Source organism: Rhinolophus hipposideros (genome assembly GCF_964194185.1).
Source record: "Rhinolophus hipposideros genome assembly, chromosome: 12".
Taxonomy (NCBI): domain Eukaryota; kingdom Metazoa; phylum Chordata; class Mammalia; order Chiroptera; family Rhinolophidae; genus Rhinolophus; species Rhinolophus hipposideros.
Window position 1 is genome coordinate 61,834,980 of NC_138058.1, and position 23,779 is coordinate 61,858,758.

At 39.3% G+C, this 23,779-nt stretch overlaps 2 protein-coding genes across 5 annotated transcripts in view; one reads left to right on the forward strand and one right to left on the reverse strand.

Annotated features, from left to right (window-relative positions):
• Positions 1–624: 624 nt before the first annotated feature.
• LOC308506241 (protein FAM228B-like) lies at positions 625–21,182 on the reverse strand. 3 transcript variants are annotated; one of them, XM_081069458.1, is made up of 11 exons: positions 20,561–21,182; positions 19,889–20,019; positions 17,380–17,420; positions 13,565–13,633; positions 11,665–11,856; positions 10,903–10,983; positions 7,917–8,004; positions 7,666–7,822; positions 5,734–5,841; positions 3,400–3,544; positions 625–800 (listed from the first exon to the last, which is right to left on the reverse strand). In XM_081069458.1, the coding sequence occupies exons 2-11, from the start codon at positions 19,920–19,922 to the stop codon at positions 795–797; spliced, it is 921 nt and encodes a 306-aa protein (XP_080925584.1). In that variant the 5' UTR covers positions 19,923–20,019; positions 20,561–21,182; the 3' UTR covers positions 625–794. The 3 variants fall into 3 exon arrangements, with proteins under 3 accessions (XP_080925584.1, XP_080925583.1, XP_080925585.1); XM_081069457.1 differs by lacking the exon at positions 17,380–17,420 and having other exon boundaries at positions 20,561–20,974; XM_081069459.1 differs by lacking the exons at positions 17,380–17,420; positions 19,889–20,019; positions 20,561–21,182 and adding an exon at positions 14,315–14,415.
• The window catches only part of PFN4 (profilin family member 4), a 4,667-nt gene continuing 1,695 nt past the window's right edge, over positions 20,808–23,779 (forward strand). The window contains exons 1-3 of one of the 2 annotated variants that reach the window (XM_081069461.1): positions 20,808–21,927; positions 22,339–22,476; positions 23,278–23,383. In XM_081069461.1, the coding sequence (XP_080925587.1) occupies positions 21,811–21,927; positions 22,339–22,476; positions 23,278–23,383 (361 nt within the window). In that variant the 5' untranslated portion in view covers positions 20,808–21,810. Of the gene's footprint in view, positions 21,928–22,338; positions 22,477–23,277; positions 23,578–23,779 lie in introns of those variants that run through there. The other variant, XM_081069460.1, reaches the window with a different exon arrangement.

Below are 23,779 nucleotides of genomic sequence, written 5' to 3' on the forward strand. Positions count from 1 at the left end.
CCTACCCTTCTCTCCTCCGCCCGCGACGCCGACGGGGAGGCCGGGCAGGAAGGGAGCGCGGGCTCCACGCGCCCTCCGACCGCGCACGTGGGGCCTTCAACCGCACGGCCCCACACCGCCCATGTTTTGATCTTTTCTATAAATTGAGGTCATGTAAGTTAATGCTAAAGACACTTGACCTTTTATCCGGATGATGGAGGGCTACAGCCCGAGGAATGATTTCTGGCGTCCCCTTGCCTCAGGAAAACACTCTGCTCTCGTCCTCCAGGTCCCACCAGGGCTTCCTGTGACTGCGAGTCAAAAACAGGAGCCAGAGGCTGAGGCGCAGAATCGGAATCAGCAGCTGGGTAATCAGACTCGAAATGAATTTTTAAATTTCCCGAAGACTGCTGGAAAGGGGTGACTGGGCAGAATATGTGGGTGTGGATTTTAAGGGTGCCTGACCAAAGGGAGCACACCTTAAATTAGGGAAAGGCCAAGGGAAGGTGAGCACTCAGTAAGTAAGGCAGCGATTATTATTTTTAGTGTCCCTTTCAAGCAGTATTTTGTAACCTCTGGGGAAAATACATTTGCAATAACTGTCAATACGTGGTACTGTGCTTTCTCAATTATCATACAGACACCGAACAAAAATTAAAAGTTTATTGCCCGTGCTTTTCTTAGACACAGAACAATTGCTGAGTGCCTTCCTCGGTCCTCACACTGAATGACTCCTGCTGCAGATGGCTTCCTCTGAAGCAGCCTTGCGGTCCTCTTTTACCAGGCAAGGATCAGGGTGTGTGCTCCTTGGTTGCTCAAGCCTTTTGAAGGTGACAGAAGAGAAGAGTTAAGTGTGATGTAGGGTTGAGGGGCTTCCAAAGCAGACAGAGTTCCTGGGCTCAGCTGAGCTGATCCCCCTGAAGCTTAGTCCTCACAGCTGAGTGATTCCTCTCGCAGGTAAGGTCCTCACCGAAACCTCCCGCCCCGGCCCCTCCTCACTCTATCTGGATTCAGAAACATGCAGAGATTCAGGGATACAGACAACCCTGTCATATGTGTGATATGATGTGACGGACCCCTCCATGGTCCTCCAGTGCTAATTTACACTAGGATTGTTGTGATTTAGAAAATACTGGATTCCTTTCTTCCCTTCTCTTTTCAGGACTCTAAATCTCTATCCTTCACCTTCACTATCAGCTGATAGATGACCTCACTTCATTGAGAAAATGAAGTAAACAGAAGTAAACAATCTTCCTTCACAAAATTCACCAAGTTAGCTTCACCGTCTGTATCCATGTACTGTGCTTCCTTCCTCTTACAATTGATAGATTGTCCTGCCCTCCGTTTGAGAAATGTGAAGGGGGTAGGAAGGATGAGAGGGACAATTTTGAGTAGAGAAGTCAGAAGGCGTCTCTGAAGAGATGACATTTGTGCAGAGGTCTGAGTGAACTGAGGGAGTGAGACATGGAGAGATCTGGGGAAAGTGTTCCTGGCAGAGGCAAAAGCCTGTGGTGGGAGCAAGGTAGGCATGTTCAGAAAACAAGAAAAAGCCAGTGAGGCTGGAGCATAATGAGTGAGGAGACAAAGGCAGGAGACGAGGTATGCCCAATCATATAAGGGTTAGAGGCATGATAAGGAGAATAAAATCCAAAATGTGAGGGGAAGCCATTCGAACGTTTTGAGTGGGGGATAAATCTGATCTGATTAACATTTTTAAAGACTGTGGCTGCTGCATGGAGAATAGATTATACAGGGGTGAGAGTGGAGGGTGAGAGTGGAAGCAGGAAGACCAGTGAGGAGGAGGCTAATGCATTAGGCCAGGTAAGATCACAGTGGTTGAGCCGGTGGTAGTAGTGAGGAACCTAGGAGTGAACGAGCCGACATAGCTCATTACCTGTTAGACACGGCAAGTGAGTGAAAGCAAGGAATCAAAGACGACTCCTAGATTTTTGTCCTAAAGGGTCCTGGTTGAATTATGGTCCTATTCATGGAACTAGGGGAAATTTGGAGTGAAAGCAGGTTTGGCAGGAGGAGGGGCAGAAGTGCAAAAATAAGAAATGATCCTATTTGGGGCTGGTTAAATTCAAGATACCCATAACCAATTACAATACATAAGCGGGGTTTGTAGGTTATGATTATAGAGCAATGTAAAATTTCTTCCTCACTGTCCATTTAAATCTGTTCTGTTGGGATAGTTCTTCTGCTCCACTTTATCCATTTTACTTTCCTCATTACACTTACTATTAGGTAGGTTAGTGCAAAAGTAATTGCGGTTTTTACAATTATTTTTAACCTTTTAAACCGCAATTACTTTTGCACCAACCTAATACTAGCTCACAGGATATTATATACTTATTCATTTGTTTATTGTCTCCCCCATCAAAATGTAAGCTCCTCGAGATAAGAGCTTTATCTGCTTTGTTTAACACTATGTCTCCAGCCCCTCAAACACTGCCTGGCCCAGAATAGGCACTTATTACATTTTGAGGATGAAAGCAATTATGTAGGAGGGTACTAAAATATGACAGTAACAGGAGTTAAACTACAGAATAGTTTTAATACATTTACTATGAGTGAGTAAAAAAAAAAAAAGGTAGCTCCTTTATTCTTTAGGGTGGGAGTGGGGAAATGGAGAGACAGTCAAAAAGAAAATGGAAACATTGACTGTCAGAGCAACAAACCATTCCCGTATTGATTTCTAACTGGACAATAGGAGGGTGGGCCGTGACTGCTCCTGAAAACCCACGCCTTAAAGGGGCTAAACTCTGGAGCCCTGGGACACAGGGTATGGAAAAGAGAACTGAAGGGGAGAAGTGGCACCAGGCCTGGAGGGAAGTAGGCCTAGGCTAGACCATCACATGGCCATCAAATTTAACTGTAGTTACCTTAGGATAAGAAGTTTATTCTGTGAACACCTACCTATACTTCTATGCATTTTACATTTTAAGTGTTGAGGCTTTTACTTTATTTCTTAAATTTTACAACTTTAATTTCGTATATAGTGCTTTAAAAAATTTTCTGCCTGTCGTTGCTGAATTAAGGGTAATAAAAGTTTGGGCCTGGCTTGGGTGTGACAAGTGGTGAATGATAGGTAGAGATGGTGGAGAGAGAGAAGAAGGGCTAAAGTTCAGGAGAGGGAGCTTGGTGCCCCACAGCGCATCCACTGGAGGGCACCTCCATTGTGTAGCTCCCAGAAGCAACCTTTCCATTCCCTCTGAATTAACGAAACCTGCCTCAGTTTCTTCTACTCTCTCCCTCACCTTTCTCTTTTTTTTTTTCTTGGGGGTGGAGGGAGGGATTGTTCCACTGCCTCCTCGCTTCCTAGAAGCCTGCAATACAGAGAAGCTCCCAGCTGCTCAGATTTTGCTATCAGCCATTACTGCCTTGGGTATTGCAAAATGGGACTCCCACAGCTCTCACCGCATTCTGATTCTCATTCCATTCTTCCTTTTGGCTAGGGTTCAAGGAAGAAAAGTGCCCTCCAGAGTTGGCCTCCTTGGGACTTGGATTCTTTCCCTCCTGATAACACAGAGGTTCTTTTTCCAGAAAGCATGCCCCCTTGTTTCTGCAGGGAGGAACCAAAAAGGAAACTGTTCTCATAATGATCAACTCAGTTGTAGCATTTAATTTTTTATTTAAATCTGAAGAGTTCTACGTGAATTTGCATAGTTCTATGAAAAAGAAACCCAAGTAAATGGCATTACCTCGCTCCAATAATATTTTCATCTGAACTCTCTTTGCTGCTTAATCAGCTGAGTAAAGGTCCTTCAGAGTAAATGACCCCTCACAGAGTTGTCCATGTGCCTCCCCTGGGCAGGTCTAACACTGCCAAAGACAAATATGCCTTCTTCATCCCTGATCCATAATTGGGATGCTTCCCTCATTCACGGAAAAGAATCTAATCTTCCTCTTCCTTCTCTAGGGGGAGTTCATAGACTTAAGCCTTTAGTCTAAAATATAAGCCATAGGTACTTCAACAGTGCAGTATTCTTCATGTCTGGGTCTCACTCTGCTAGGAGAGGTTATTTGAGGACAAAACCCCTCCTTTTATACCACATATAGAAATTAAATAGGATTATCCTAAAACCTGACCCAAACAGCTTAGTCCGAGACCATGGCAGTTAGGGATTGTAGGAATTTACTCTTTTGGAACCTAGTATACAAGAGTGATCTGAACCATTCCATCTTTTAAGGCTTCAGCTACCAAGTGAATAGGGTTTAGTTTCAGTACTTCCTATTATCTCTCAATTTCAGCTTCCAATGCAAAAATAGCAAATTATTAAACCACACCTCATGCACACGGAGAAGCCCACAATAGCCAGCTCCATCGCTAACAGTCACCTGTTTCTACTTTAAATTACTAAGTTCCCCATGAGGCAACTAGCATAGTTCTCTCTGCTGGCCAGTGCGGCATCAAGCATCTCGAAAAGCCCTCCACCTTCTGCCACACTGTATTAATTCATCAAATTCTGAACCTATACAGAGAAAGGAAAGGGAAACCACTGCAGCTTTTTCGGAAAAGAGAATCGTAGGCCAGCTTCTAAACATCATACAAGCTCATTTTTCTTCTGCCTTACTAGGTTCTTCTTTTATTATTATCAGTGGCTTTACTGAGACATAATTTACACACCAGAAAATTCACCCATTTTAAGTGTCCACACCAATGATTTTTAGTATATTTACCGAGTTATGCAACCATCACCACAATCTAATTTTGGACCATATCTATCAGTCCAAAAAACGTCATGCTCATTTATAATCATTCACCATTCCCAGCCCCAGTCCTAGGCAACCATTAATCTGCTTCCTGTCTCTATAGATTTGCCTTTTCTGACATTTCATGTAAATTGAATCTTACAATAGTCTTTTGTAATTGTCTTCCTTCACTGAGTATAATAGTTTTAAAGTCCATCCATGTTGTATAGTATGTATCAGTACTTCTTCTCCTTTTAATTGCCAAATAGTATTCCATATATAAATATACGACATTTTATTTATCCATTCACCAGGTGATGAACATTTGGGTCGTTTCCACTTTGGGGCTATTGTGAATAATGCTGCTGTGAACATTCACTCAGCTACAAGTCGTCTTTATGTGGACATGTTTCCATTTCTCTTTGGTAGAAACCTAGGAGTTGAATTGCTGGGTCACATGGTAATTTAATGTTTTAGATTTTGAGAAACTGCCAAAGTGTTTTCCAAATTTACTGCATCATTTTTCATTCCCTCCAGCAAAGTCTGAAGGATCCCATTACTTTTAATCAGATAGTTAACAAGTTACACACCTTTAACAAGTGCTGTACCTATGTAGAGAAATCTCTTACTCTTAATTCCATAACTAGTTCATTGAGATGACTCCTCATGTTGCACACACAGTAGTATGTACCACTTCTCTGCTAATAACTTCTCTTCACTCTGGGTACAACACTGTAACAGCTACTGCCCACCAAAACTAGTCCAAGATGCCATTTTTACTGCTCCAATTAAAATCTCACCTTTAATATGAGTTGTTAACAACTTTTTCCTATGTCTGTGCTTGTTGTTTCTAAATACGTTAGCTATTCATTCTTTAAAACCAGAGCTCAGGACAGTTGCCGCCTCACCCAGACACAATGGTGGGAGATGCGTCATTCCTCAAGAGTCTTTCATATGCCTCGGCACTAACTCCAGCAATTTAAAAGAATGAGAAAGGGTGGAAACACAGCCAAGCATCTTAAATAAAAGAAGAGCAAAGCTATAGAACAGCAAGCTTACTTGTAAATAACTGCTTTTTCTTCTTCCTGGGATTCCAGAAGATGAAGAGCTCTTGCCGGGGGTTTCAAATCAAAACTACTAACATTAAAATTCACTTTCACTTTTAACCTTTAACAAGATAACATGTGTGAGGATGTTTTGAAAACAATACTAGCTTATACTCTTCCAGAAATTATTCTTCTATAGTGACATCTATGTATATTGTCCAAAATACCATTACTTCAAACTTGTATGCATTTTGGGGGGTGTAAGTTGCTGAAACCATGCTGGATATTGGTTTACTGTTTACTAAGAACCTAGACTCAGTCAGCTAGGCAGTTTAAAGCACTCCCTACCCACTGTGAGTGTATACGCTAATGTAAACAGAAGACATAGAGACTGTGCCATTTACAAGCATAAATATAAAATGTGTTTCCAAGAGAGAGCCCACACACTCCATTTCCCAATTTCTCTTGCCATAAGGTGGCAGACAGGTGCCTTTAGAGCCTTCTAGTCTTGCTGCCACTCAAGAGTAGATTTGAGTGGCGATACTGTCCCTCTGGGGGGCATCCATTTTGCTGGCACAGATTATAGCAGAGCTGGTGTGGTTCTGAGGCCAACAGCTGGAGCAGCACCTTCCTGATTCTGCAGCTTCCTGATCATAGCAGAAACAACACATCCTTCTGCCAACCAGTTCTGCACATAAGTTTGGGAGTTACTCCTGAATCTTGGCTCTGTTTCTTAAGACCTCCCAATGATTCTGTGAGCAGTATAAATCCTCAAAAACTGAATCCTTTCCAAGTGTGGATTCAGTTGTCTGAAACCAAGAGCGTTGGCCATTCTTCTAACTAACATACTCAGTACACCTGGCATGTAAATGGTCACACACAGAATTCATGGAAAGGATCAGTCTGATCCTAACTGAATCAGTATGAGTTTTCCTAGAAAATGTGGATTTTGAAATACATTTTGAGTAACAGAAAAGAAGTGGGTATAGCAAACGTCTATATTAGTATACAAAGCTTTATTAATGATGAAAGGGCTTCCTGTGTTTGTGTATCAGTCAGAAATTACAAGACGTGCCCAAAAAAGCAAGATAAAATAACCTCAAATATCTGGCATTCAATCAAAGATTACAAGACATGCAAAAAAAGGCAAGACAGAATAACCCACTGTTAAGATATATAGCAATCAACAGAACCAGATTCAGAAATGACCCTAATGTTGGAACTATCCTATAGGGAATTTAAAATAACTATGATTAATATGTTAAACAATCTAATGGGAAGGTGAACAACATGTATAAATAAATAGAGAATTTCAGGGGAAATGAAAAACTGTAAAAAATCAAATGGAAATTGCTAGAAATAAAAATCATCACATCCGAGGTGAAGAATTCCTCTGATAGGCTCTTCAGTATATGGGACACAGCTGAGAAAAGACTCAGTGAACTTAAATGTAGGTCAGTAGAAATTGTCCAATTGAAATATACCAGGAGAAAAAAAGTTTAAAAAAAAAAAGTATCTAAGAGGTATGTGGCCATGGGACAATATTGGATTGTCTAACTTACATATAATTGGGGTCTCACAACTAAACACAAAGAATGGGGCATAAGAAATATTTGAAGTGACAGTGGCCTAGAATTTCCCAAAAAATAATGAAAGACATCAAACCACAGATAGAAGAAATCTCAGAGAACCTAAGTAGATAAACAGAAAAAAAAGGAAAAACATACCTACACCTATCATAGTCAAGCTAATGAAAACCCAAGACAGAGAAAATCTTGAAAGTACCCAAGAAAAAAATAATGATGTGCTGAAGAACAAAGACAAGAATTACAGTATATTTCTCATTGAAAACAAATTTTAAAAAGAATCATAAGTATGACAAAAATGTCTCAACAATCTTTCCAATTACAACAGGTTCCATAATTTCCATGATATTAAACATTACCTGCTCCTTTTACAAAATTCACTTTCTATATAGCTTGTAGGCAGTTTAAGCCACTCATTTGGAGTTATAAAGTGCCTTGCATTAGAAATTCTTGGGAATCTGGAATACAGTTTGGCCTTCTCAATCTCTTTAAATTCTTTCATTGTATATATTTTGCCTGCAAGAAGACCAGTAACCTAAATTAGCACTCTGAAATGCAACTCCCATCGCTCTTGGGTTATGAAATCGCATAACAATTAGAAACTAAGTACCAGTCTCACACTGAAGGAGAATTCTTTTTTCATCATCTTGGTCATATTGTGCCTTTTTCAAAGGGTCACGAAATGGTGGGATGGTAACCTACAAGAAAAGCACTTCTTTGAGGACTGGGTTTCAGGTCTTTTTCAGTCAATCCTAAATATCCATTTATGGTTCTTATGTCAGAAGAATCAAGAATACAGTATCTACTAACTAATTTCAGTCTAACCACCATATATTTAACCATAACAGAGATAGGGGCACTCCAATATATCTCTTATCAAGGCCCTCCAGCTGTGGTTAGCTCTTCAGATCATTGTGGATATGCTTCTTAGATACTATACCCAAACTCCACAAGTGGTAGTTTCTTAAAGGTTAGTTCTCATGTAGAATCTGAAACTATATCAATAAATTATTCAAACTCTGCTGCATTAAAATCCATTGGTCTAACCTGAACTTTGAATGGAATCTTTCATCCATGTCATAAATTATCTGTTTGGAAAAAATCGGATCACGGAGTTATGTGAAATGTTCCAAATGTTAATACATTTCATTATATAGTAATCACGTTAATTAATATTATTACTAATGTCATCAGTAAAGTGTTTGAGTACTGGGATGCTTTCACAGTCATGATAGTAAATATTGTTTTTCCAAAATTCAAATTTTTTGCTTAAAAGCTCACATTTTGTCATTGGCAACAAATATTGTTAGTTGTTTTTCTTGAAGTGACAGACTCATTTTGTTAATTTTCCAGAAAATGTCTGCCAAATACCCAAGATTTAACAACCATAGTTTTGTAAGTCATTCTTTCAAGTAAAAACGGTGTTCTATGAAAAAAAATCAGCCAGTTCAGCTCACAGTTCAAACAATCATACTGTATTTCAGTATGCAGCAGCAGTGTTCTTTGCATACTTTCCATTCATCACACAGAATATTAAAAAGATGTCCTCAAGGAGCAAGAATTAAAAAAATTAATAAGTTTTAGTACATGATCAAGGATATTAAGTGAAATTGAATTATTTTTTATTTATTTTTTACTGTGAGTGCATGGCAATGAAGAATATAATAACTATTTGGTAACACTGTCTTAAGTTCTTCTAAGTCACCAGCAGTTTTATGTACCATTGCTTTTGCACCATCAGAGCAAATGTCAACACATGAAAAAGGCAAGTAATATTTGGCCCTGTTATGAAAAGATTTGGCCTAATGGGCCCTGTACAAGGTTTTGGGGCTCTCACAGGTCTACGTACTTCACTTTGAGAACTGCTGCTATAACCTCTGTGTGCACAGCTTACCTTAAGAGGTCACTTCTCAGCTTCATTTAGAAAGACAGCATGGTAAAAGAACAGAATGGAATTTTGGTATCAAAAAGATCTGGTTTCAAGTCCCAATAGTGTCCCTTAGGAGCTGTGTTACTAGTTAGCATATGTAAGGCTGTCAGTTTAACTCTCACCTATAAAAATAAGGACAATAGCACAAACATATACCCCAATTTGGGAGGAGGGGTAGGAACCTGCTTTGCATGCAAATACCAGCAGTTTAAAATGTCTATGACTCAAGCAAGATAGGTTTTTTGTTTTATTTGGTTTAATATCCACTACTAGCAAAAATGTGGAAATAAATGGACTCTGGTTGGGGTGCAAATTTATACCACCATTCTGGAGAACAATTTGGCAATATAAATCAAAATCATGCATAACCTTTAACTCAGCAATTCTACTTCTAGCAACCTACCCTAAGGAAAAAAAAATAAGAAATAGTTACAGGGATGTTCATCACAATGTCACTTATAACAGCAATAGGTCAAAAGCAATCCAGATGTTCAAAATACGGAGTATGTAAAAAAAGAAAAAAACGATTTAGCAAGATACTATATATGGTTAGAAACATCTATGTTCTGCTATTTACAGCTGTGTGGCCTTGGACAAGTAACTTAACCTATCTGTGCCTCACTTGCCTCATCTGTAAATTACCTGACACGGTTGCAGTGAAGATGAAATAAAATGAAAAAAAAAGAAAAGAAAAGAAAAACTCCTAACATTTGGTTAAGCCCTCAGTGCAAGTTAGCTGCTATTAATAATAGAATACCATGCAATGATTAAAATTATATATTTAAATCTGTTGACAAAGAAAGAAGGAAATCATAAACTATTGAGGGGAAAAAAGCAGACTGTAAAATCTAATGTATGGTATAAGCCCATTCTTGTAAAATAAAAATGTGTATACAGGTCTGACAGTTAATTTCTCAAACTTGTTGCAACGATGTTGCTAACATTTTTTGATATCAGAGGGATTATTCATTATGAATTTGTATCAGCTGGACAAAGGGTTAACCAAGTTTACTATTTGGAAGTGCTGAAAAGGCTGCGTGAAAAAGTTAGATGACCTAAACTTTTCGCCAACAATTCATGGCTCTTGCATCACGACAATGCACCAGCTCATACGGCACTGTCTATAAGGGAGTTTTTAGCCAGTAAGCAAATAACTGTGTTGGAACACTCTCCCTACTCACCTGACCTGGCCCCCAGTGACTTCTTTCTTTACCAGAAGATAAAGGAAATATTGAAAGGAAGACATTTTGATGACATTCAAGACATCAAGGGTAATATGACGACAGCTCTGATGGCCATTCCAGAAAAAGAGTTCCAAAATTGCTTTGAAGGGTGGACAAGGGGCTGGCATCAGTTCATAGCTTCCCAAGGGGAGTACTTCATGATATTCAGCAAGGAGGTATGTAGCACTTTTTCTAGGATGAGTTCGTGAACTTAATTGTCAGACCTCATATTATCCAATTATACAATATTTTCAGATTTTACAGAGGTTTAATTTACTTTGAACTTTGGCGGTTTTGTTCCTTTTATACAATATGGAGATGAAAAGCTCTTCTTAGGATGCTACTACATTCTTAGGGAATCACTAAAGGGTGTCTTATATATTAGGGCTGCTATAAAAAATCAACTACATAATACCAAAATTAAAATAAGAAATCTATCCTACCTTCAGAAAATTCAGGTCCTCTTTGCTCATATAAAAAGGATCATACTCTTTTGGATCATAATGTTCTATAAATACATTTCCCTATAGGAAGGAAATAAACCACACATAAGAACAAGAGGTGAGCAATTAATTTTGAGCATAATAGGACTTGTCAAATACACGGTTCCATTCTTGTGCTTCAAAATGGCATCAGTGACAAATGCAAAAGGAAAGGGAAGGGAAGACCAAATTTGAAGTTAAATTTAATGTATCCAAGTAATAAATACATAGTGATAGAAGGAATCTACTTAAAATTTGCAAGATTTTAATAAAAAGTATTGGAAAACTGAAAGATTTGGGAATTTGTTTTTAAATGCTTACTGTTCAAACACTTCAGATCTCTTTAAAATGCTAGGAGAACAGAAATATTTTATAGCTCTGTAAATAATCAAGTTCTGGAAAAAATTTATGTGTGTGTGTGTATGTGCGTGCGTGTGTGTGTGTGTCCTGAACCTAGAGTCCAAATTGTTTTAATTGGCATATAAAATTAAGTTACATGGGAACAACAAAGAAGAATGATTCTAATGTATACATTTGAATCCAGACAACCCTCCTCCCTCCATCTTTTCCACAAGCCCTGGATTTAAGAATAGTATATGCTATAACTGAGTGTAGATTACACATACATAGAGTGGGGAAGGGCAGGCCATTTGGATGATTATAAATAAAGATGATCATAGTTTTTAAGCCAACTGAAAAAAGTATCAAATGATCTCTTAGTACCTTTTTATTTACGTATTTTATAAAACTATCTGATTCCTCTTGTCTCCTTTTTTCAATCTTCTTATGTGAACAAACTTTTTCTATAATTTTCTTCTGGAGAGGATTTGCCACACGGTCAACCCATCTTTTATATAACATCTCTTTTCTTCTTGTATTTAAGAATTCATGATGTTGTAAATACTTATCTAGATCCTAGTAAACAGTGATAGAAAAGACATGTTATCTTAATGCTTTCTTATTCTAAATTTTAAACTGCATTTATATTCCTAAAAATAACCCACAAAGTCATTCGTTAATTCAGTTGACTTGGCTTCTACTGTGTGACACACACTGTACTGGAAACAAGGAATACACGGATAAATTAGACAACATGCCTGCTCTCCCTGGTGAGACAGATTACAAAACAAATCTACAAAACAATGGGAGGAGGGACAATATAGCAAGTTATATATATGTAAAAGGATTAAAAATGGGCTCAAACAGATACCTACTGCAGCATTGTTCACAATAGCCAAAAAGTGGAATGGAAGCAACTCAAGTGTCCATCAACAGATGAATGTATAAACAAAATGTAACATATACAATGGAATAATACACAGTTATAAAAAGGAATGAAGTTCTGATGCATTCTACAACATGGATAAACCTTGAAAACAATATGCTAAGTGAAATTAGACAGACATAAAAGGACACATATTGTAGAATTCCACTTATATAAAATATCTGTAATAGGCAAGTTCATAGAAACAGAAAGTAAATTAGAGGTTACCAGAGGCTTGGGGAGGGAAGAATGGGGAGTTATTGCTCAATGAGTATGAAGTTTCAGTTGAGGTGATGAAAAAGTTTTGGAAATAGGTAGTGGTTATGATTGCATGGATCCATCTATTTGGAAATAGTGGTGATGGTTGTACAACATGTAAATGTAATTAATGTCACTGAATTATACACTTAAAATGGTTAAAAATAGCAAATTTTGTTATATATATTTTACCACAATGGAAATAAGATTAAATTTTTAAAACTTCCCAAAGTGGGAGACCTTTCAGATGTGCCTTAAAGAATGAAGAATTATCTAGGAAAAGAAAGGATGACTGAATGTGGAAGAATATTCTGTAGGGGGGAAAAATGAGACAAAAACAGAGACGGAAGTGTAGCACAACCTGGCCCAAATGGCAAGTAGCCTACAAAGAAAATGCCTGATTTAGGCTATAAACTAAATCAACAAAACTTCTCATCCACCTTTCATCTAGCAAATGAACTCATGTAATTATTAGGATCGACAACATAAAATTCAAAATAACAGAAGAAAAACAAAAAACCGTGAGAGCTTCCTTCTTTGTGGAGATTATCCCTCTATCTTCAGGTCATAGCACACTTCAACCAATCTCAATAAATAGCTCCTTTCCTTTTTAAGCAACTCTAAAATAACTCTTAAAAAAAAAACAGGTTACCCACTCCAGTGTTTAATATACTTCACATGGACATTTGTCTTGTCTTATAATTAAACCCGTCCTGCTACAGTTAGCCTTGTTCTTACCTAGATATACCTGAGTAATAATTGGTTACTGTGTTCCAATAACAGCTCTTAAAGCTGTTAAGAATACATAGTGACTTCTTCGAAGGCCCACTAAGATGAAAGAACAAGTGAGAAGGGAAAACTCTTATAGGGTATCCGTGAAAGAATCTCCACAAAGTATAGAAAGAGAGGAAGTCAATTAAAGCAAAGTATAGAAAGAGAGGAAGTCAATTAAAGCAATCTCAATTAAGGTTAATCCTAGGGGCTAATGAGTATTTTTAATTCTATTTTCTATATTTTCTAAAATTTTTATAATGACTATGCACTATCTCTAAAATGGAAAAAATTAATTTTTAATTGACATATTCTGTAGTCAATTCTTACCTTAATTACATAATGTTCTCTATATAATATTGATTTAGTAGCTGTATCAATATCTTCATAAGCTAATTCCTAAAATGATAGAATGAAAATTTGAAAATCAAATCTTAAAAAATCAAATTATTAACACCATCTTGACTCATATTTTATGTGACAGAAATATCCCTGGAAAGTTCTCTGTAAATCCAGTTTTTATACCTAAAATCATATCATAAAATATTTTTTAAAGTATATTTGAATCCTTTTTCTTTAAGTTACAAATCCTTCTAGGGCAAAAAATAACTCAGATCAAACATTTTGAGTCCCGACAATGACAAATGACTTGCCCAGAGTCACATGGTTGGTAGAACACATCTTTTTTTCACATCCTGTAAAATTCTTTAAGCTTTTATGGGTTAAAATAGAAGGAATTCATTTAGTCATTAATGAACTCTATTTGAACTCATTTTGTCATTATAGTTATCAAATATTAATATTATTTATATACAAGTCACACTTTCAGATTTTAAAATAACACAATCTTCAGGAAATAGTTAATAAAATTAATTTTGTTTCCATTTTCATAATCTTTCACAATTAATATCTGCCAGAAAATACAAAAGATTGCTACAATACATGTGAATGTAATTAATGTCACTGAATTATACACTTAAAAGTGGTTAAAAATAGTGTTATGATATATACAAGGTATGATCAAACAATACAGTGAATGTTTAAATTTTAAAAAATGTATTACTGTAAAAGACACATTACCATTTATCCGCCTCAAAATACTCCCTTCTCGCTTGGAACACACTTATCCCAATTCATTTTCTATGTTCTTTCTGCCTCACAGAGTTGCTATCCTGGGAAATCTGTTATTCTCAAAACCAAGATGGATACTGAATTAATATTGTAGACAAAAATATGAAAACTAACAATCTGAAGACTCTAGAGACTGACCAAAAGAAGGGAGAAACTAAAGGATAGTCAACATGGAAAAAAGAAAACAGCACTGGGTAAGTTTTCAGTTTTTTATGGACTTTTAACTAAGTGCAGGCCTCAGTCAGGGCTAAAGAAGTTGGCTCAAACTCTGAAACATGCAGTTTAACAAATTCAAGAATTAGAAGACAGAGTTCAGGGTAACCATAGGAGCTGGGAAGTGAGAGAAGAAATACCTGAAAGAAGAAAGCCATAAAGGGGGATGCCACAAATTCTGAAAATAAAAATCTGACCAAATCTCTGGCAGATCCTTGAATTATGTATGTACAAGGCAGACTCCATGCAGCTCATTTAAAGCTAAAAAAGACTAAACAATGATTTCATCTGCTGTCAAGTACAGGAGAGACAGAGTTTGGGGTTTGAGGTCAGCCACATTAACTGCCTGCTAAAACAAAAGCTCAATATTCTTTAGAGGAATATAACAGAATCCAGACCCTTTATAATGTATCATTCATAATATCCAAAATATAGTCTGGATTACTAGACACACAAAGAAACAGGAAAATGAGACCCAACTTAAGAGAAAGGCAATCAACGGAGACCAACTCTGAGACAGCCCATATACTGGAATTAGCAGACAAGGATTTTAGTCAACTATTATAACTATGCTTAAGAAGTGAAAGGAAATATGCTCCTAATGAATGGATAGAAAATTATCAGCAGAGAAATACAGACTATAAAACAGATCCAAATAGAAAATACAGTTCTTCTACCCTATGATCCAGTAATTCCACTCCTAGGCATCTACCCGGAGAAATCCAAAACTCCAATTCAAAAATCTGTATGCACTCCTATGTTTATTGCAGCACTTTACACAATAGCCAAGATATGGAAACAACCGAAATGCCCATCGGTAGATGACTGGATTAAGAAGCTGTGGTACATTTATACAATGGAGTATTACGCAGCCATAAAGAAGAAAGAAATCTTATCATTTGCAGCAACATGGATGGATCTAGAGAACATTATGTTAAGTGAAATAAGTCAGAAAGAGAAAGACAAGTACCATATGATCTCACTTATATATGGAATCTAAAGAAAAGACTATGTGAATGAACTAATCAGAGTCAGTTTTGGGGACGCAGAGAAAAAACCGAGAGTGATTAGATGGGTGTGTGGGAGGGGGTTGGGGATAAGGGGAAAGGTGAAGGGATTTGGAAGCAGCTGGTAACCACAAGATGGCCTCAGGGTTTTTCTTTTGAAAATTAATTTGGGGAAGGTATTCTATATTGTTGTAAAGATTTTGTTGGGTATCCGATGGACATGCGTCCTATTTGGGAGACCACCTCAGGGATACTGTGGATACCTGATCATGGCATTGTACATCAGAAGCTAAACATTAATGAATGCCAACTATAATTTTATATATATAATGTGATGGTTCAGTGTGAGGTCGGAGGGATAGTGGATGGGGGGAGGGGGGTTCACAGTATGAGGGATATAAATGATGAACGTCTAAGTATTACCTTGTTTTGTACACCTGAAACTAATAAATAAATTAATTAATAATAAAAAAAAAATACAGTTCTTAAATTTAATAAACTTCAGTGGGCTTAGTAGCAGATTGGAGATTTCATAAAAAGAGTCAGTGAACTTGAACACAGATTATTAGAAATTATACAAACTGGAAAAAAAATATTGGAAAATAACGAACAGAGCTGCAGTGATTTATGAGACAACAACAAAAGGTTCAACAAGTGGGTAATTGGAGTCCCAGAAGTGACAAAAGAAAGGAGCAGAAAAAACTGAAGAAACAATGGTTGGGATGATAACTGCTATTTTCAGACAAGATAGAGTAACAAGGAACAGATTTACCCTCCCACCTTTAAAAAAAAAAAGAAATGAAACATTAGTTTTCAAGACATTGGAATCAGGCAATGAAGGACAGTGGACCCCAAGAAATAGAAGGCAAAGTGAGCCCAATAATAGCTCAGTTCAGTACCTGGAAAGACTGGCACAGAGATGGGTATCAGGTAGAACCTAGCTGTCTCCCTAAAATGGGAGGGAAGCTAGGAGTCTGGGCAGCTATATTTCATAGGGCAGAGTACCAGAGGGAGGAAAGTTACACAAAGAAAGAGCTTTGCAGATCAGTAGAGGGTTAGATGTATAGAGGGTCCCCCTGGATTCCTCAGCTGAATGCTGAACATTATATGCATATGAAGAAACTACCCAAAGAAATGCCGGGCCAAGAAGTACATGAAAGGATTAGGGGGAACAATCCCTAGAGGTCACACAGCCCCAAGAGTTACTCCTCTTAACATCAGCCATAGTGAAAAATCCCATGGTTCACAAAGCATAGAATTGAGTACTTGGAGGGATTTTCTATAAGTAGTGGAGCAAAATTAGCTATACACTAGATGCTGCTATGCTCCTGCCTAAACACGGTTAGAGGCAACACCTGAAAGAACCAAATTATGATCAAGTAACTTAACTGCATCCCAGAACCAAGCTCAAGAATATTTACGGGAAATCAGAAACATCCAACACTCAACAAAGTAAAATTCACAATTTCTGGCATCCAATAAAAAAAAAAACACAAGGCATACAAAGAAGCAGAAAAATTGACCAATAATTCAGAGGAAAAGCAACGAAAACTGACCCAGAAATAACACAGGTGATATATTCATTAGAGCAGGACATTAAACTAATTACTATACCTGTAGTTCATAAGATCAGGAAGCTAGAGGAAACAGAAGATATTTTGAGACAGGAAAAAATGTAAGACCCAAATAAAATTTCTTGGGATGAAAATTACAATGTCTGAGATGAAAAATACACCAGACACGCTTATTGGCAGATTTGACATTACAGAGGATTAATAAACTTAAAAATCATACCAATAGAAGCTCTCCAAAATGAAATGGAGGGGTGAAAGAGTCTGAAAAAAAAAAAATGACCAGAGTGTCAGTGGGCTGTGGGATGATTTCAGGCTCTTACACTTAATTGTACACATAATTACATTACACATAATTGTATTTCCCCAAGTTGGGGGGAATCGAAAAAATATTTGAAAAAATAATGGCTGAAATTTATTCCAAATTTGATGGGAACTATAAGCCCACAGATGTAAGCGGTTCAATGAAATCCAAGCAGTGGCAAAATTGGAATCCTCACACATTGGTGATGAGAATGCAAAAATGGTACAGCTACTGTAGGAAATAGGTAGGCAGTTCCTCAGAAAGTTAATCATTACCATATGACCTACCAATTCCATTCCTAGGTTCTTTACCCAAGAGGGTGGAAAACATGTTCACACAAAAACTTATACGCGGGCCGGCCCTGTGGCTCAGGTGGTTGGAACTCCGTGCTCCTAACTCCGAAGGCTGCCTGCTGGATTCCCACATGGGCCAGTGGGCTCTCCACCACAAGGTTGCTGGTTCAATTCCTCGAGTCCCGCAAGGGATGGTGGGCTCTGCCCCCTGCAACTAAGATTGAACAGGAAACCTTGAGTTGAGCTGCCTCCCGGATGGCTCAGTTGTTTGGAGCACATCCTCTCAACCACAAGGTTGCCGGTTGGATTCCTCGACTCCCGCAAGGGATGGTGGGCTGCGCCCCCTGCAACTAGCAATGGCAACTGAACCTGGAGCTGAGCTGCGCCCTCCACAACTAAGACTGAAAGGACAACAACTTGAAGCTGAACGGCACCCTCCACAACTAGATTGAAAGGACAACTTGACTTGGAAAAAAGTCCTAGAAGTACACACTGTTCCCCAATAAAGTCCTGTTCCCCTTCCCCAATAAAATCTTTTTTAAAAAAACAAAAACCTTATACGCAAATGTTCATAGCAGCATTATTCATAATGGCCAAAAACTAGAAACAATCCAAATGCCCATCCATTGATGAATGGATAAATAAAATGTGGTATATCCATATAAGGGAATATTATTTGGCCAGAACAAGGAACAACATGGATGAACCTTGAAAACACTCTGCTAAGTGAAAGAAGCCATTCACAAAGGACCACATACTATATGATTCTATTTGTATAAAATCTCCAGAATAGACAAATCTGAGAGAAAGTAGATTAGTGGTTGCCAGAGGTCAGGGGGAGAAGGGAATGGACAGTGACAGCAACAGGGTATGAGGGTTTTTTTTATAGGGTGATGAAAATGTTCTGGAATTAGCTAGTGGTGATGGTTGCCCAACATTGTGACTATACTGAAAACCACTGAATTGTACACTTAAGTAGAGTAGTGCATTTTATGACATGTGAATTATATCTCAATAATAAAATTTCAACAATAACAGCTGAATTTAAAAATCAACAAAATAGTTGAATGAATACTTCACTAACATATATAATTGGCAAGTAAGATATGAAAAGATGCTCAACATCATTAGTCATTTGGAAAATGCAAATTAAAACCACAGTGAGATGCCATTATACATCTTTCAGAATATCTCAAATTAAAAAGCTTGTGTGCGCGCGTGCACATGCAACTACCAAATGTTGGCTAGGATGTAAAATAACTGGAACTCTCATACACAGTGGAAATGTAAAATAACACAATCACTTTGGAAAACAGTTTGGCAATTTCATAGAAAGTTAAATTCATTTACCATATGACCTACCATTCCACAACTAGATATTTACTCGGGAGAAATGAAAACGTATGTCCATACAAAGACGTGTACATGAATGTTCCTAAAAGCTTTAATTGTAACACCTCCAAACTGCAAAAAACCCAAATGTCTATCAACAGATGGACAAACTGGGTTATATAGCATTCAGCAAAAAAAAGAAATGAAGTATTGTATATGCAAAATAATTGTGCTGCTGAGTGAAAGACACCAGACAAGAGGAATACATACTGTAAAATTACATTTATATAACAGTTTTTAAATGCAAAATGAACTTTAGTGACAGAAAGCAAATCAGTGATTGCCTTGGGGGTAGGCAGGGAGGGGGATATTACCAAGGGATACAATGAGGAAACTTTGGGAGTATTGAATATGTTCATTATCTTGATTGTGGTGATGGTTTAATGCATGAATACATATGTCAAAATTTAAATACATGTACGCTTTAAATATATGCAGCTTATTGTATGTATATCAGTTATACCTTACTAAAGCTGTTTAGAAAAAAGGAAATTACCATCTTAAAAAAACACAACATGTATAAATTTGGGTGACACAACTGAAGCAGTGCTTCAAGAGAAACTATAACTTTGTTACAGTCGACCTTAAGAAGGCAGAAAATGAAGAGCAAACACAAAGTTAGTAAAATCAAGGGAATAGTAAAGAGCAGAATGAAATAGAAAACATAGAAAAATATATTTAGTGCAAGCTACTTCTCAATGCAGCTACCCAAGTATAAACTTCAAAATGCCATACTATTGTACCTCTATAAAAGAAAGTGGCTGTGGTTCCAACCATTCTTTTGAGCTCTTGAGCTTGGGAAGTTTGTCAGTTATCAGATCATCATTGTCTAAATTTTTCATTGTGATCACAAATAACAGAGCACCTAGAAAAACTAAAAAAGTTAGCTTATTTAGTAATGAGAATTCGTAATCATCTTATTTCCTCTTCTTTTTAATTAGTAATCAATACTTTGTGACCCTGAACTGACGTCGAACGGATTCTGAACATTAGCCATCCACACTTGCCCTAACAGGGGGCCTTCACCATAGCTTCTGCTAAAGTCTTCAGAACCCGCCTCCTTTAAGCAGGGCGGTCCTCTCTGCACTGACCGCATCCCCCTGCAATTCCAGGCTTCCCACGTCCTCCCACAACATAACCCATTGAAGTCTGTGCCCTAGCAGTCACGTCGCCGCAGTTTTCTGACTGATGGCCGCGAATGGGGAGTTGCAATGTTATGGCTACTTAAGTCCACACAGGCAGAGCTGCTTAGAGAAACGGGAGCCCCATCGCTTAGGGACCGTATCTGTGGGAGAAGCTGAGTTACTCGCTCGGCTGTAGACCTACAGCACCCAGGACCGCGTCCCTTGCCGCCCCCCCAGGCCCTGGCAGGAAGATGCCTGCGGCCTCCGTCGGCTCTGGCGAGAAGGAAGCACCTCGGCTGCCCTCCCACGACTGGCAGGGCCTTCGTCGCCCCTGCCCCACGCGGGCTCCGGCTGACGGCCCACGGCCCGGGAGGCGTCGGCTGCAGCAGGACAGTGGCCCCCTAGGCCTGTGGCTTCGGCTCGCGCCCGTCGCCTCGGAACGTGAGGACGTTCCGCGTCCAGTGTCCAGGGACGCAGGGCCCCTGTGGCCCCTCCGCGGCGCAGGGACAACGAGTCCGCGCGGCGGGCGGAGGACTCCGAATCGCGCGAGGCCGCTGGCTCCGGAGACCCGGCCGCTGCGCTCCCACGGCCGCGGCAGGCGGAGAGGGAACCCCGCGGCCTGCAGTGCGGACGCGGTTGTCAGGTCCAGGTCGCCAAGCCCGCCGTAGCGCTTCCCGGTGACGGGCAACTGTCGCAGCCAACAGTCGGCACTTCGCCTTTCCGTCCCGCCTTCCTCCGCGTCCGTGGACGGCGGGCGGGTTGGCACGCCAGCCCCTGGTGGGTCGTTGGGCTCCTGGCCGGAGAGCGTGGCTGCCGCCCCCACCTGGAGCTCCCCCACCCTGTGCCCGCTGTGCGTCTCCCCGGCCAACAGGACTGGCGCTGGCCCCCGCCCCGTCGCCCTCCGTCTGGCTCTGGGAATCCCCACCCCCAGCCCCCGCCGGGGCCAAACACCGGGAAGTGAGTGCAGGAAAGGGACGCCTGCCCTCGGTATCCCTTGGAAGGACGAGCATTTGTGGACCTTGGCCTGATGAGGACAGTCCAAAAAGACCTGGTGATTTGTGCAGAAAATGTCGCTTCAAGTGCCTTAGAAGTGTTTTTAGTCCCCTAGGGTGTTGATCCGTGTCCTGATGCTGGTCAGCGGGAAGGGAATGTCCTCACAGGACTCATGACCAGCATATCATAGCCTTTCCGTAGTTCAGTGGTCTCCATCCCTGCGGGCTCTTGTGTTTTCTTTCTTAATCTCAAATGGTTCTGATGCAAACCATTGACATAGCTAAAAAAAAAAAAAAAATAGGAGTTGTGATTTGACAAACTCACTTCGTAGCTCGCTCTGTGTGAACTGTGATTTTCTATGATTCTATTTTCCTCTTGGAGTATTAGTCCACACTAGGTGATGGGCCACCACTTTTCGTCTTTTCAAAGTATACAGGCTGATACTAACACTGTCCAAAGTATCTTAGGGGCTCTCTCTTCACAGGCCTTTTAAAAGTGAGCCAGAGCGGATCCTTTCAGGCTGCAGCCCTTTTCAGAGCTGAGGGAGCATGAGCCATTTGCAGAACTTACTGCTAGATGCCCTCCTGGGAACGAAGCATGTGGACAGCGCAGCCCTCATCAAACTCCAGGAGCGCAGCCTGTGTGTAGCTTCACCAGGATTTAGTGTAAGAAAAAATAAGTCTGGGCATAGAATTTTAAAGAGAAACCAAATTTGAGCGTAAGAGTTTTAAACTGTTTCTATAAAGAGCCATAGTAAATACAAGTATTTTAGGTTTCCAAGCCATATGGTTTGTGTCACAACCACATAACTAGGCTGCAGTTGTAATGGCGAGCAGCCATAGACTATACATGAAAGAATGGGTATGACTATGTTCCAATAAAACTTTATTTATGAACACTGAAGTTTGAATTTTACGTAATTTTTACACATCACAAAATATTATTTTGATTTTCTCCCCAACTACTTAAAAACATAAAAACCATTCTTAGCTTGCAGGCCTACAGAAATTGACAGTGGGCCAAATATGGCTGGCCTGCCCCAGTTTGCTAACTTCTAGCCTATTTTATCTCTGCAGGTCATGCCCAGTGATGTCAAAACACTTGTGAATGGATATGCCAAGAACCCTTTGCAAGCCAGAAGAGAAGGACTGTATTTCAAGGAAAAGGACTACAAATGTGTCCGGGCAGATGATTATTCTCTTTATGCTAAGAATGTGAGTATTGAAGATTTGAAAACAACTGGGTAAAAACCTTTAGAAAAGAATTTGACTTCAATTTTCTGTGTCCCTTTTGATCCTATCTATGAAACAGACTAAGCCCATTATTGCAATAGCAATGTTTGAGACAGCAACCTAGTGCCAGGAAAGCATATGCAAAAGAAAGTACTAACAAAGCCTGGTTTTGAGAAATGTTCATTCTAGAATCTAAACCTTGCTTGAACTGTCTCTCTCTATTGCAGTCCATCCTTCATATTCTATATCCTCCTTAAAAAAAGAAAGATGATATTGTTCTGTGCTTAAACCTCTCCTGATTCTCTGTTGCCTATGAGTAATCAAGGTGAAATTCACATTTATGGGGTGCCCTGATTATGGATTAGGCACACTTTGTCCACATTACAAACTAAGTGCCTCATTTTACAGATGTAGAAAGTGAGGACAAACAAGGTTAAATAACTCTTCTATAGTCATGCAGCAGAAAATGAAGGTGCTGGGATTCAAGGCCAGAGCTGTCCAATTCCAAAAAGTATTACTTTTCCATTACATCAGTTGTTCTCATTGAGATAGGGGTATATTACAGTCAATTGGGGAACTTTTTCAAAATACACATGCTGCTAATACAATAGTCTGAAATTTTTTAGGAAAGACAACACTACAATTAGTGGAAAAGAGTGGAGAGTCCAAAAGCAAATATGTGAATTTATGGAAGTCAGGAAATAGTGAAAAGTATGGCTAGAGGGTAACTGCTAGTCCTGCTATTAGAACCAAGAGACGGCATTCTATTTTATTCTTATCCAGGAAAACACTGGTGTGATTGTTGTGAAGACCCAGCTGTATCTTCTAGTGGCAACTTACACTGAGGGCATGTGTCCTAGTATCTGTGTGGAAGCCACAGAGAAGCTGGGTAAGTTTGTCTCCCATTGCATGTCTTGCTTCCCTATGGTAGTTGAGTCTTCTGACTGCAAGTGACAGAGACCCAACTCAGATTAGCCAGGATATAAAGGAGGAATTGATTGGAAGGATACTGCCATTACTTACATAACCACTGGAAGGATGGAGTCCAGCTGAGCCTCTGGGAAAATGGGTTCGAGGATTGGAACACTGCTAGAACTCTTCTGTGATCTCCTTCTAAGAGGGCCAGATTTGTTCTGTCCCATTGTGAACTGTGTCCTTTCCTGGCTGGTATCATGGCCAAGCCTCGCATTCTACCTCTTCATTTCTTTTAGGACCTTGATTTGACAAGTCTTGGATCATATGGTTTACCTTTATATCATTCACCTGTGTGGAGGGAGGGGGAAGG